Genomic DNA, 15,896 nt, shown 5'->3' on the forward strand with positions numbered 1-15,896 from the left:
ATGATGCAATTGCTAGAATCATGTCTTTTTGAGTCAGACTTAGCATGGAAGATACCTTCCTTCATGTTCTAATGTGATATAATCACATCATAACAGGTAGAATTTCTAGCTACAGGCTGCTTAGTTTCTAACGAAGGTTGCGATACTTCTGTCGATCGCTTCAGTTATCTTTTCCTTCAATCTCTTGACTAAAGTCAGACAATACGATAAACAAGGTTCTCATAACTAAGTAACTTACTTCATGGATTTATTCTTAAATCGGACTCAATGACCATTATGGTCGGAATATTAATCGTCTTCTTAGACATCACTGAAACAAAGGTAATGATGGAAATCAACAAACCGAATTCAACTATTAGTGCCTTGGTAACCTTGTGACTCTTCCTGATCTAAGTGCGAGTTTTGTGCTTCCGATAATTTTTGCCTCTACTACATTTCACACCTACTGATACTCGGCCCAAGAATTGCCTCACAATTCCTTAAGTTCTTATTTCTAAAATCACAAAATGATTTACACATAAGAATATGTCCAAATAAGCACATGTACTAATAGACTCTACAAGGTGCTCTAATAATGATTATCGTTTCACCACGTACGTACGAATTTTTCTCGTCTCCTCTTTAGTGTTGTTCCATTTCACCCTTCGCAATTTAGTTGCTGATTTTCCGTTATCATTCTTAATCCGCCATGTAGTCTTACCATGACGTTCTATACATCAGAACAATCATTTAGAGTACGCGAGTTTATTATGATAGAGAAGGTTTAAGTTATGTTTAGACGCATGATCTTCCTTACTACTTTGAAAAGTTATATGACAGTTCTAATACCGTAGTTAAACGTTTAGAAGCCTGAACACATAATTTTCTTTTATCCAAGTTATGGTCGGCAATAGACCTTTCATTGAAGTAATAGCAGTTTGGCAATCTAAGGCATGCTCTAATATAAATCATTTAACACATAATAACAAATTAGGCATATTATCCTAAAGTAAGATAGTGTAGTGTAAATTCAGGTATACTACCTAAAATAAAATAAACACACATCTCCAATTTCACGGCTAGCAAAAACCATTTTATTTATGCTTATATTAAAAACAAAGTATTTTTCATATAGCGGAATTTGTCCCGTACAGACCTTTTGGCGAATATTGGCCCCATTGTCCTAGAAAAAACATTGGCAAATCACTTTGTTAATGTATTATATCCAAGGTATGAAAATATTCGTTATTAACCACAAAGAACCTCTTCCCACCTTCCTTCAAGCACGATCTATGATGATTTAGAGGATCAACGGTTTAATCAAATTCATCCCACGCTCACTAGCTACTCCCACCACTCTTCCTCCCCAATGGTTCTATACATTAGGTCTTCTTTTGCAAATCAACCTCGCAACAACAAAAATAATAGATTTTTTGTGAACCACAACAACAATAAAAATCACAGTGGTAATCATGACAATCACCGATAGTAAGCTCGCGACAAATGGATATTGTTACTAACATCGTCCGATCGATAACATCATTTTCGCCATACATGTTTCGTGTGCCTTCATGTCGCCACCGTGGAGTGGGTACGGGCGGCCTACTTCCCCATGACAACTTTCTCGTACCTCCGGTCGACCCAAATCATCTCATCAACAACCTTCCTCCCCCAGATAACTGGGTCTTCACAGAAACAACCCCACCACCATCGGCTCCTAGAACCCTCATGCTACCTTTCATGTAGGTGCTCATACATTAGAACTCACAGTCCCTTTGTAGTGGTTTTCGCCAATACAACCAGACCAACCCATATGTATTGACTAGGAAATGAACACAACTTCAATCGCTAATCCACTGGACTCAACATGGTATATGGACAAGAGTGCGGCCTTGAATTTGGCTTGATACACATGTACTCCCAATTCCCTTAACGATAAAAGCAAATTTAATTTGGTCCCCTTTGGCAATGGTTCTTCCATTCTCGTGACTTATATCGAACATACCACCTAATCAACTTCTTACCACCCTTTACATCTTCACAATGTTCTTGTTACCCCTGATATAATAAAAAACCTCATTTCTGTTCATAAATTTACCACATATAATAATGTTACCATGAATTTGATAAATTTATTTGTTCTATGAAGAATTTTCCAACATGTCAAGTTTTCCTTAGTTGTGATAGGTCCAGTCATAATTAAGTATCTTTCTTGCATTCATTCGTTATGGTATCAGCGTCTTGGCCATCCCGCACCTCGTGTTCACCACAAGTGATATGGGCTTATTTGGTCATAGAAATCATTCATTATCTCATTAATTATTGTTGAATTTATAGCATTTTATGGACAAAAGATACTTAATTAGCTTAATATTTCAATTTCAGCAATAAAAGACATGCTTGGGTGAAAAAGGAAGAAGATTGAGTGATTGGAAGCTTAGAGATTAAAGATTAAAGAAAGAAGCTGGATAAAAGAAGAAACTCGACGCGTTAATTAGAATATTCTCGATTTAAGGTGTCTTTCCGTACATGCTGTATACGCGAATTAATGAAGAAACTCGTCGAGTTATTCTAAAAAAGTCGACGAGTTGGAGCGATTTTTGGTAACTATAAATAGATAACTTATAGGCCCGAAAACCTAACTTTTGCTGGAGGCTAGCTGCGATTTTTGAAGACCAAAAGGTTTTTGGAGCTGCTATTTTCGAGATTTCAACATAAGAGAGAATTTCAAAGAGAATCAAAGGCAAATAATCATTCTTCGTTTCTTAATCTTTGTTTTGTACCATGTTTGAATCATTAGATTTTGATTTTAGGTTATTACTTGTTGTAGATATGAGCTAAAAGCTTTTTACTTCTGTTTGGATGAGATAATCATATGAACATGGTTTGATTGAGTGGTTGAATTGATATTTATTTGGTTATTCATCTTGTTAAGCTTATTAAAGATCCTTATGTATTGATAATAAATGTTTTTAGTTAACAAATAAGTGATTGAGTTGCATGAATATCTTCTTGATTACTTGATTCATATAGTTTTTTGAATATATGATTGTATGCCTAGGAATAGTGAATATGAAACTAGGGTTAACTATAAAATATGTAAATCAAGGTGTGAGCATGTGTGATGAACATCTATACATGAGTTGATTGAATTGAACAAATTTGATTAACTATTATTATAAGTCTTGCTTGATACGAAATAAACACTAGGAAACTTGTTAATTTAATCACTTGATCACTGTTTGAATTAACTTGTCTACTAAAGGATTGGTAATAATGAACATGAACCCAATCATATTAGGAATCGGTAACCATTGATGTATTAATTCATTGCACTTGCCACAAAATCAACCATAGGAATAAGTGAATCGAATCTAAACAGAAGTCTCTTTTATCATTGAATCTAGTTGTCCTTTCTTGCTCTTCTTAGTTGTTAATTGTATTTGTTTGAGTTTTACAGTGCTTGATTAAGTTTCTAGTCTTGCAAAACTAGAGAAAATCCCCCTCGTTTATTAATTGTTTTTAATTAGGTAGTACTAGTATTTAATTTGATTGTTACCGTTCCCTGTGTTCGATACCCTACTTGCTTAAACTAAACTACTATCGATAGGTACACTGCCTGCATGTGTTTGTTTACATTTGACTTTGTTAGGATTAAAACTAGTTCGTTTTACACACATCACGTTCTTGGCGCCGTTGTCGGGGAACGGTTCTAATACTTATCTTGTTTGCTGGCATTATCGATCCTTTGTGTTAAATTTTTCTTGCATAAAGTTACCTGTTTTCAGTTTTTAATTTTTTTTGATTTTCTGTATTTTTGCATTAAACTCGTCGAGTTTCTTCTAAAAACTCGACGAGTTTATTCTGTTTCCAGTTTCGTTAATTCTTCGTTTTTGTTCGTTTTACGCTTGTTTTTCTGTTTTGTTTCAGGTTTTTATGACCCGAGGCTCCAGTTCTACACTAGTGCCACCCATAGAAGATCCGGAGTTGATTATTCGCAAAACAAGAGGAAAAACAATCGAATCCGACACATCCACGTTTGGTGAAGAAAGCAATTCCAATCAAGAAGACAACATGGCCGACATCGCCAACATACCGATGAGAGACTACAAGAATCGCATAAGAGATGGTACCGAGTCGGGACTCGTGCAACCAACAATCCCAGCTACCGCCAATTTTGAGTTGAAGGGTCACATCCTCTCACAACTAAAAGACATTCCATTTTATGGAAAGGAGCACGAAGATGATTACAAGCATATTGAAGAAGTTATGGACATTGTTGACTATTTCCACATGCCAAATGTGCCTCACGATACTGTTTTGCTACGGATGTTACCTGTTACTTTCAAGGGAGCCGCGAAGGAATGGTTGAAATCTTTACCTCCCGGATCCATTACAACATGGAAAAAGATGCGCGAAGAGTTCATTGACCAGTTTTGTCCACCTTCTAAGATTGCAAAATTGAAGAAATCAATTGCTAACTTTGAGCAATTGCCAGGAGAATCACTCTATGAGGCTTGGGAGAGATACAAGGGGTTAATAAGAAATTGCCCTCAAAACGACCTAAACGTGCAACAAGAGGTTTCCATCTTTTATGATGGTGTGAACGTCAAAACTAGGCAATTACTAGATTCTCATGGGCCCCTCATGAAGAAAGCACCAGCCGTCATTAAAACATTGGTAGAAGAATTCTCCAAACATTCAAGAGAGTAACATAATCCAAGGAACGATTCAACTAGAGGCATGGTTAACTCAGTTTCCGATGACATGGCGGTAATGATGGCCAAACTAGAATGTATGGATCGTAGGATGACAAAGATGGATCAGTCCATACATGCCATAAGGGTAGGTTATGACAATTGTAGCGGTCCCTATCTTACTAAGGATTGCGATCTTGATGAGAACGGCAATCGGAAGGCACAAGTTTGTTATTTGAGTGGCGATAAATTTGATGATGATTGGCGAAAGCCCAAGAAGGAGTGGCTCCCCTATGACGAGTACAAGAAGGCAAAGGAGGAGAAGTATAGGCAAAAGGCACGCAAATTGTATCAAAAAGAAGAACCAGTGCAAGAGAAGAAGACGGATCTTGAAGCTATGTTAACCCGATTTGTTAGTGCTTCCGAAAAAAGGCATGACGAATATGATGCGGCCATTAGAGATCAACAAAAGATGACGAAGGTGCACTAAGCAATGATGATGGATCAACAATCTCTGCTTCGAAATCAGCAAGCTTCAATATTGAATATTGAAAAACAGCTCGGGCAACATGCCAAACAATTCAACGGAAGAACACCGGGCGGACTCCTGAGCGATACGGAAAAAAATCCAAAGGGCGCGCACATTAACATAGTGACAACAAGGAGTGGGAAGATAGTCACACCCCTCACTCCCATCCCAAGTACAGATCAAAAGGAGGCACAAGAAAAAGATAAAGAAAATCTTAATTCGCAAACAGTAGAAAAAACTCGTCGAGTTCCAGACAAAAACTCGACGAGTTCCGCACCTGATGAGAAAAATAAGTCAAAAGCTGAGCCATATAAGCCTCCATTACCATTCCCGGTCCGAGCTCGACAAGAAAAGCAGAATGAAGACTACCAGAATTTCCTGGAGCACATAAAGGCCTTGCAAATCAACATTCCGTTCATCGAAGTAGCCGTGCAAATGCCAAAATATGCCAAGTTCCTAAAAGAACTTCTCACAAATAGAAAGAAGATGGAGGAAGCATCCAAGGTGGTCTTAAATGAGAACTGTTCAGCCGCAATGTTAAACAAACTGCCAAAGAAAAAAGGTGATCCGGGTAGCCTAACCATTCCTTGCCAATTCGGGAATTTAGCCACTAGCTATGCATTGGCCGATTCGGGGGCAAGTGTGAACCTCATGCCATACTCTTTCCTTAAGAAGCTAAACCTTCCGAAACCGAGACCAATCCAAATGGCGATCCAGTTAGAAAACAAGACGGTGACATTCCCGAGAGGTATATGTGAAGATTTATTGGTAAAAGTTGATAAGTTTGTCTTCCCGGCAGATTTCATTGTGCTAGATATGAAGAGGATCATCAAGTGCCAATAATACTCGAAAGACCATTTTTAAATACCGCACGTGCCATAGTCTACATACGAGACTCAAAGCTCACCCTTCGGGTGGGAGAAGATTCAGTTATTTTTGGAATGGATCAAGCCATGAAACATTCGAAGTTTAGTGATGATACTGCTTTTTCGGTGGCTGTCTTGGAAGAATTATTTGAAGAATGGACAGAAGAAAAAACAAGTGAGCATATTTTGGGTCCAGAAGATGATTTTGATGTTGAGAGACATTTGAAAGAGTTAGAAAGACTTCTCGAAGAATCAGAATACGAAGAACTAATAAAATCTGTTGAACAGGAAACTCGACGAGTTAATGGCAAAAACTCGACGAGTTGCCACAAAAAATCGCGATCTGAGGAAAATTTTGGTCTAAACTCGACGAGTTATCTTCCAGAACTCGACGTGTTTAGTGTTCAGAGCACACAATTGGAGCCGCAAACGTTACCAGAGCACTTAGAATACGCATTTCTTAAGGAAGGTGAGCAGAAGCCTGTGATCATTGCATCAGATCTTACCCAAATTGAGAAAGATCAATTAGTCAAGGTTTTGAAGAAAAGGAAGAACGCCATTGCATGGAAAATCATCGATATAAAGGGGATAAGCCCTTCTTATTTCTCTCATAAAATAAATCTTGAAGAAGGAGCAAAGCCAGTAGGTGCAACATCAAAGGCGATTGAACCCAAATATGCAAGAGGTGTTTAAGAAGGAGGTGGTAGAGTTATTGGATGTAGGGATCATTTATTCAATTTCCGATCGGCCATGGGTGAGTCCCGTTCAAGTAGTACCGAAGAAAAGAGGGATGACAGTCGTGACGAATGAAAAGAACGAGTGTATTCCTACATGAACGGTAACCGGTTGGCGAGTATGCATCGATTATCGAAAGCTAAACGATGCTACTTGCAAAGACCATTTCCATTTACCATTTATTGATCAAATTCTTGAAAGATTATCTGGTCATTGCTATTATTGTTTTTAGATGGGTTTTCAGGTTATTTCCAAATACCAATCGACCCGAATGATCATGAGAAAACCACCTTCACCTGCCCTAGTGGAACTTTTGCATACCGACGCATGCCTTTTGGGTTGTGCAATGTGCCTGCCACTTTTCAACGATGCATGACGACAATATTTTACGATATGGTGGAGAAGTTTATGGAAGTATTCATGGATGATTTTTCTATGTTTGGTTCTTCTTTTGATAATTGTCTTACTAACCTTGACTTAATGTTTGCTAGGTGTGAAAAGACCAATTTAGTTTTGAATTGGGAAAAATGCCATTTCATGGTTAAAGAAGGCATTGTGTTAGGTCATAAAGTGTCCAAGGCGGGGATTGAGGTGGATCGAGCAAAAATTGACACCATTGCTAAATTACCACCACCGACCAATGTGAAGGGCGTTAGGAGTTTTTTAGGTCATGCGGGTTTTTACCGTTGTTTTATAAAAGACTTTTCTAAAATAACTCGACCTTTAACTCAACTACTTTTAAAAGACGCACCTTTTAATTTCTCAAAAGAATGTTTAAATGCTTTTGAAATATTGAAGACAAAATTAACTAACGCCCCGATCATTATCGCCCAAATTGGAATTTACTATTTGAAATAATGTGTGATGCAATTAATTTTGCCTTGGGTGCTGTGCTTGGTGAAAGAGTTGATAAACATTTTCAAGCAATTTATTATGCCAGCAAGACCTTGAATCCGGCCCAAGAAAATTACACCACAACTGAAAAAGAATTATTGGTCGTGGTCTATGATTTTGATAAATTTCGTCCTTATCTTATATTGTCTAAAACCACTGTTTTTACTGACCATTCTGCAATTAAAATTTTGTTTGCTAAGCACGACGCGAAACCAAGGTTGATCCGATGGGTGTTATTGCTTCAAGAATTTGACATCGAGATCAAGGGCAAGAAAGGAATGGAGAATGTAGCGGCCGACCATCTTTCATGATTGGAGAATCCAGAAAGGTATGAGTCTGACAACAAGGGTATTGGAGATAGTTTTCCAGAAGAATATTTGATGGTGATCATGGGAGAAGAACCATGGTATGCAAACATTGCAAACTTTTTAGCTGGGGACTTTCTTCCAAACGGGCTAACTCATCAGCAGAAAAAGAAACTCATGTCAGAAATTAAATATTATTTCTGGGATGAGCCATATCTTTTTAGGAGTTGTGCAGATGGAATCATCAGAAGAAGTGTGTTTGCCAAGGAGATCCACGACATTCTAGAGAATTACCACAATGGGCCTGTAGGAGGACATCATGGAGTTCAACACACCGCTAAGAAGGTGCTTGATGCAGGATTCTATTGGCCCACAATCTACAAGGATGTTGCTACCTATGTGAGAGAGTGTGATGCGTGCCAAAGATCAGGAAATATATCTGCAAGGAATGAAATGCCTCAAAGAAGCATCCAAGTGTGTGAAGTTTTTGATGTGTGGGGTATATATTTCATGGGGCCATTCCCGTCATCAAAAGGGCACAAATACATACTTGTAGCGGTGGACTATGTATCGAAGTGGGGTCGAGGCGCAAGCACTACCAACAAATGACGTAAGGGTGGTGGTGAAATTTTTGAAGAAACTATTTTCTAAGTTTGGGGTACCAAAGGCGTTGATAAGCGATAGAGCGACCCATTTTGCCATTGAACAACTAGCAAAGGTATTGCAAAAATATGGTGTAAGCCATAGATTTTCAACACCTTATCATCCGCAAACAAATGGGAAAACTAAGATAACGAATAGAGCCCTCAAAATAATTTTGGAAAGGTCGGTAGGCAACCATAGGAAAGATTGGGCATATAAGTTAGATGATGCATTGTGGGCATTTAGGATTGCATTCAAGGCACCTATTGGAACCACACCTTATAGATTGGTTTATGGAAAAAGATTTCATCTACCCGTGGAGTTGGAGCACAAAGCCTGTTAGGCTTTGAAAACGTGCAATTTTTGATGAGAATTGTAATCGAGATTTAGAAAGCAATCATGATTTAGATGAATGAGTAATGAATGAAATGAAAACCAGATGTAAATATTAATCAACAATTTTTGTATTGAACAGAGAATTCAAACACAATACTGATTACAACAAGCAGAATGATCTCCCTCTCTACTTCTATCCTCAGTCCCTATTTATAGGAAACATGAGTGTACAAAAAATACTAAGTCTAGAAATTTAAGCTTCGACATTAGATGACTTAGTAAATAAACATGCAAAATAGACAAGACAAAGTTTCCACTTTTACAACAAAAAGACTCAACATTCTCCCCCTTTGTAAACAGTCGAAGTCACTCAATTTGTGAGAACTTGAGCAACAGAGTGCATTGTCCTTCGTATCTCTGAGTACCAAGAGATTATCTTCTTCAGCTCCTTCCCGTCACCATCATTATTCTTGGTGCAGTTATTCATACGAACAATAAAGTTCGTATATTGCGAAGTTGTATATCTTTCGATCTCTGCAACTTGAAACAAGAATCTCTTTGCTTTTCCCCTTGTATCTTTCCCTGCGAACACCATGCCTAATGGTTTGAGACAAATTTCACCATCGGCATATTTCATCAACTCCTGTTGTGGCTTCGTAGGTTCCATAGCAACATTAACCTTTCTTCCAACTCCTGAAGCAAGTTCTTCATCAGTTAAGGCCAAGCAATCATAGTAATTATCTATGAATATCTTGAGATGCCCTAAACCAAGTCTGAACGTATCCAAATCAGTTTCCTTAAGTTGGTTTTCTTCCATATCCTTTAGAATCAAAAACCACTTGAATGAGATCATTGAGATTTATCAAGGGAAAATCAGCAATTGAGAAATCAAAAGGTTTGTTGTCTGCTCGAACTACAAAATAACGAAAGTTCTGAAGTAGATTCTCGAACATAACATCTTTCTTGATAGCAATTACCCTTTTTATCTTTACCAAAGACCACACTTCATCTTGATCTTTCCCAAGCACAGCATGAAATCTAATTTCAAGTATATGTACTCATCAAGATCTTTGAAATTTTCACTGACCTTATACTAAGCAGTAATAAACATCATTTCATTGATTGGGAAGTCTAGTTGGCACATGTCAGAGTTCAAAGTGGCATAGCTTTTCCTTGGCTTTTTCTACAAAGCATACATATGATTCCCCAACACACTAGATTCAATTGATTCAAAAGAGTATAACTTTGCAGGATCTCCTTTATTCATTGTTGGTGGATCATTTTCTCTTAGCCTCAATATGCTTTGAATATGTCTCTGTTTCTCTATTTCAGCTTCAATTTCAGCTTTCTTCTCCTCCTTTGACTTTTCATAAGCAATACCCTTTCCTTTCCCAACAACTGAAGTACCAGTCTTCGCACTAGGTCTTCCTTTATCTGTCGAACCAATTTTAATTCCTTTAGAAATTACTTTTGTAATTGGTTTTGATGTTACCACTGTTGAAGGAATTGAGCTGGTATTCACAAGTAATGTCGTTTTTAGTTGAGTTGAATACACTTTCCTAACAACTTTCGCATCCTCCCCTTTACTTCCTTTTACTTCTCCCCCTTGCATCCCTATGAAAGCAGGTGGGGCATTCTTCGGCAAAAGCGAAGTAAAATTCGTTATAGGAGCCAAAGCCTTTTGAATAGCTTGCTCCAACGAAGTGACTTTCAATGTAAGAAATTCAGGAGTTAAAATTGTTTGTGAAGTTGGCTTGGACACAATAGCTTTAAGTTCAGCTAACAACTCAATGAGCTTAGCGAACTGCTCCTTGTCATGTTTGCTCTTAGCTTCGATAGTTGGCGCTGTTGCTTGAAAGTCTTTAACAATCTTTGTAAGTGCTTCTGCCACAATATTAACACGCTCTTGCACTATCAAATTTTGCAAAGTTAGATGTTGAAGCTCTTTTTCCATCACTTACTTCAATTCTTTGAATTTCAAGTTTACATCCTCCCTTACTTTCTTGACATCTTGGACGAAGAGAACATGTCGTTCTTTTGCAACATTTTTCAGTTCTTGTAAGGCACCATCAAAAATTTTCCCTTGAGCTTTAAGCCAAAGCTCATTGTTTTTATCATTGCAGTCAATCTTCTCAAGCAATCTTCTTTTAGCTGCTTTGATCATCGCATCAACCTCCATACCAGAAAGCGAATGCTTCGCACCAGAGTCAGCTTGTGACTGAAGGATGGTATTTAATTTGCGATTCAAGATTTTGAATTTTTTACCCGACATAAGCATGTGATCAGGTATCTCCTCCTCCTCTGAATCAAAGTGTAATTCTTCAAATGTTCCTCCGAAACTACCTCCTTTTGTTTCATCATCGGAATGAGCTTGAGAAGTTATAGGTTGTGGATCCTCAGGGGATTCGGATGGAAATAAAGTTGTAAAAGGATGTTTCAAAACATGATCAAAAAAGGGTGAAGTGGTAACACATGGGTTTGGAATGGGAAATGGTGGTAACGAAGTATTTAAGCTTTCAGATGAAATAGGTAACGAAGTGGACAAAACAATAGGTAATGATGTGTCGACAGTCATGATAGGTGCCCCCGTATCAGATACGTTGACAACCATATCAGAAGTAGGTACCTCCTCATTAAATGATTCAGTAGAGACTACTTTGAGTGGAACTGTAGTTGTGGTAAAAACATGCGAAGTGATAATGGAAGTAGTTACCATCGGAGAAGTCGAAATAATCGGAGTTTCAGGAACAACTTCATCTTCTGAAGAGCCATCTCTAACAACAAGTTTCCTCTTCTTATACAACTTCCCAGTAATGTGCTTCACAACATCATGGGTCCGCCTTTTCTTGGACATTGGAGAAGTAGGTGCAGGAATTTCTCTGATAACAATTCCCTTACTACTGACTTGTGTTTAGAAGAAGTCCGCTTGTGAGACAATTTGCGAAGCTTCTTTAAAACTCCTGATTTTGAAGGAATAATCTCCTTCGCAGGCTTCTCAGATCCAACCACTGTTTGAACATCTTCCCCTACTGAAGACTTAGGTAATTCAGTCTTTGTTTGTTCCTCAGTCTTCGACTTCTTTGCTTGTTTGGAAGACTCACCTTCAACATTCAATAAAACTCCAGTTTGAACATCTGGATTGATAGTCTTCATATATCTGATGAGCACTTTATGCGAAGAATGTACTTTGCGAAACATTGTATCAGGAATTCTCGCAATGTTTGTAAAAATGTTTTCATCATCCTCCACCACCTTAGGACATTGTTACTTGGTAAACTATGCAACCTCTGCACCTTCGGGAACTTGAATTCCGGCTTGTTCATAGACTTGTTGAAGAATTAAGCTCCAATAACGAGCACATGAAATCCCCTTTTCAACAGTTGTATTTTCAAGACTCTTAATGAATTCTTTCCATAATTGAGTCCCATAATCCACACTGAGATCATAGTATAACCCCATTACCATCGCATACACTTCCATCCTTCCTCTATCATGACCTACACTTTGTCCTGTTAAGCATCTGAGAAAGATTCCAAAGAGATAATTCCACATACATGGCAGGCCTGAGTTTCTGAAATCACTGATTTTGTCCAATGGTGGTTGATGCCCCATCTCATTGAACATATGAATAATATGTGCATTGTGTGGTTTGAAGAATGGGGTTGAGTTAGGAATTTCCAAGAAACTGATGAACATCGACTTTGTCAATAGAATCCTTTTATCATTCACCAGGTTGAAAGTAATGATGTCTGTTGCTTTGTTGTATGATGCTGTGGAGCCGCCATTGATAACCAGGTCATCGGAACAGAAAATGAATTAAACATCGCCGTAGCTAAATGTGACCTTTTTAGAGCAACAATCAACATCTTCAACTCCTCTGGATATGTTGACACAACATCATCAACCTGATAATTGGTACTTTGGATTTTCATCAGAGGTTGTGAGACAATTTCTTCAGTGTTGGATTGATTGGCTGCCATTTTTGAAAACTTGGGAATATCTTGAGAGAAAAATTCTAGGGCTTTTGTTCGTCTGAGAATTATGAACCGCGTAAAGATTACAGTGAAAAATTCCCTTTTTATATATTTCCCCAAAATTGAACCGTTTAAGAATTATAGACTAGGTTATGTGTTCCTAAAAACTCGTAATTACGCGCCGTTGTAATGATCATGCCATATTAAATGCCTTGGAACTAGGGCCAACGGTTACTTTAAAACCTTCGCAATCTCAGTTGTCAAAAATAAACCCTTCGTTTTTGAGGTTAGGCTCTTTCATTTATGGGATGCTAAATGAAGTCATATGCCAGACTTTTGAAATCATCATCCTAAGTTGGTAGTACTTAGAACCTCAAGGATTTTGTGAGTGCATGTGAGTCAAACGAATGAGATAAGAAGCAATTTTATGAAAAATTTAGGATTCTATGATGTCAAATTTTAGTGACACGAAGCAGTAAAACCCCGGGAAAAGGTTACTTCGTTAATTACCAAGAGAGGTAATCAACTGCTTTCGTATGTTCCCGTGATATACAATCGACTACTTGTAGAGAAGTATCGAAGGGCTTCTTTTATAGGCTTGACTTGGTGGTTATACGAATTTCATTACATATCAACCTAAACATAAGGTGAGTAATTGTAATCGAAATTACTTGTTTGATCATTGTGATCAGGGACAAGTTTGCTTTGGATCATTTTGAAAAGTGACAGCGGATTCAGATATATACTCACATGGAAATCATATTCATAAAAAAATTAAGTACTGGATCCTGTTGGGCAACAAACATCGTGGGCTTTGAGCATTTGATTAGGACCACTCATGCGAATGAATATGATTTGGAGTATATGAAATACCGGGTACAGAAACAAATGTTTCATAAAATTCTGGAACATAGTTCCCCGTCAATTCCTTAATGTGTGAGGATTTTGGGGTTTACTTACTTCACGGACTCATGAAATAAGATCATTAACACAGATTGATGACATGTCTAAATCACGATTGGTTTGATCAAATGATCTCAAGGACATGTGTTTTCGTGTGTGCATCGTGTTAAGAAATTTTGTGATGAAAAAGATTGGTTGTAAGATCGAATGTACCTCTGTTATTTTTAGACCAAACAGAAAACTCTTAACTCATGTGAGAAGAGTAAGGTAGCTCGTTGGACTTATGCGAATGTAAGCCTAATTGGGAAGAAACTTTCGTATGAAAATTTCATTAAGGCTTAGGTCGACATACAACAACATGCTTCTTGGGACACCCTAACTAGTATATAGTTCAAAGAAATGATACCTTCCCATAGAAGCCTAAGCATGTTTTCTGCGAATCTTCCTTCCACTAGTACTAAAAAACACAAATCTAAAAGAACAAAATTAAAAAAACAAAAATCTTTTTGTGTTTTTATATTTTTAAAAAGAAGCAAAATCTTTTTGGAATTTTATATTTTTAGAAAATGAAAGACAAAACAAAAGAAAATCTTTTTGTTGTTTTTGTATTTTTCAAAAAAAAAAAATTACAAACAAAAGAAAATATTTTTGATTTTTCGTGTTTTCTCAAAAAAAAAAAAATGAACTCAAGTTACCCAAAATGCGAATGCGAACCATTGCGAAGCCTCTTAACGCACAGGAACCTCTGAATGATTCCGACTCAGATCCGCTGAATGAGCATTTCTTTACTTGACAAACTGCTTTCATCCTTGAGTGATATTATTTGGCACTGAATTCGCATCGAGCATACCTAAACCTGCTAAAATCTCAGAAAAGATTTTTCATCAAGAGCTTTAGTAAAAATATCAGCAAGTTGTTCAGTGGTCTTAACAAAATGTACTTTAGTATTCCCTTCCTCTACATGATCTTTGATAAAGTGATATCAAAGAGCAATGTGTTTAGTCTTTGAGTGTTGTACAGGATTATGACAAATGCGAATCGCACTTTGAGAATCACAGTACAAGGAAATATTTTTCATATTTATTGCATAATCTCGAACTTGACTTTGGATCCATATAATTTGAGAAGTACAGGCAGCAGCCGAAATATATTCTGCTTCAGCAGTGGAGATAGCAACACAAGTTTGCTTCTTCGACTGCCAACTCACAAGCTTCCCATCGAAAAGTTGACATCCACCACTCGTAATTTTTCGATCTAAAGTACACCCCTAGGTCAGCATCCGAAAAAGCTTGAATGAAAAATCCTGAATTTTAAGGATACCAGAGTCTTAATGAATTTGTCCCCTTAAGATAGCGAAAAATATTTTTCACTGCAGTTAAGTGAGGTTCTCTGGGATTGCTTGATACTTGGCACAATTACAAACTAAAAACATAATATCAGGCCTACTTGCAGTTAAGTACAATAAAGACCATATCATGCTTCGATAAAGTGTTAGATCAACAGCAGGAGCATCTAACGAAGGAGTTAGTCTTGTTCCCACTGCCATTGGCACTCTAAGCTTTGTACTGTTCATCATTCCAAATTTCTCGAGTAGATTCTTCGTGTATTTTTCTTGATTGATAAAAATTCTATCCTTATTCTGTCTTATATTCAAACCAAGAAAATTATTTATTTTTCCCATCATGCTCATTTCGAATTGACTTTTCATAAGATTTTCGAATTCAATAGACAATGCAGCGTCAGTTGAGCCAAAAATAATATCATCAACATAAATTTGAACCAACATTAGATGATTACCCACTTTCTTTCGAAATAATGTGGGATCAACTGATCCTTGCTTAAATTTTGACTGTATCAAGAAATTGGTAAGAGTTGCATACCATGCTCTTGGTGCTTGCTTTAACCCATAAACTGCTTTGTCTAGAATGTAGACATGATCAGGATGTTCCTTACTTACGAAGCCTGGTGGTTGTTCGACATAGGCTGTTTCTTCTAGCTCTCCATTCAAGAATGCGCACTTAACGTCCATTTGACAA

The 15,896-nt window shown here is 37.4% G+C and overlaps 1 protein-coding gene and 1 non-coding gene across 2 annotated transcripts; one reads left to right on the forward strand and one right to left on the reverse strand.

Annotated features, from left to right (window-relative positions):
* Nucleotides 1-4,437: 4,437 nt before the first annotated feature.
* On the reverse strand, nt 4,438-4,544 carry LOC111879598 (small nucleolar RNA R71). The gene has a single exon (XR_002846184.1). It is a non-coding gene; the product is annotated as a small nucleolar RNA R71 (small nucleolar RNA).
* A 625-nt stretch (nt 4,545-5,169) lies between these two features.
* On the forward strand, nt 5,170-6,048 carry LOC111879529 (uncharacterized). Its single transcript, XM_023875995.1, has one exon. The coding sequence runs from the start codon at nt 5,170-5,172 to the stop codon at nt 6,046-6,048; it is 879 nt and encodes a 292-aa protein (XP_023731763.1).
* The last annotated feature ends 9,848 nt before the right edge of the window (nt 6,049-15,896 follow it).

The sequence above is a fragment of the Lactuca sativa genome, chromosome 7 (genome assembly GCF_002870075.4).
Source record: "Lactuca sativa cultivar Salinas chromosome 7, Lsat_Salinas_v11, whole genome shotgun sequence".
Lineage (NCBI taxonomy): Eukaryota > Viridiplantae > Streptophyta > Magnoliopsida > Asterales > Asteraceae > Lactuca > Lactuca sativa.

Coding starts and splice junctions, on each gene's coding strand:
- LOC111879529 (XM_023875995.1), top strand. CDS start 5,170: ATGATGATGGATCAACAATCTCTGCTTCGAAATCAGCAAGCTTCAATA.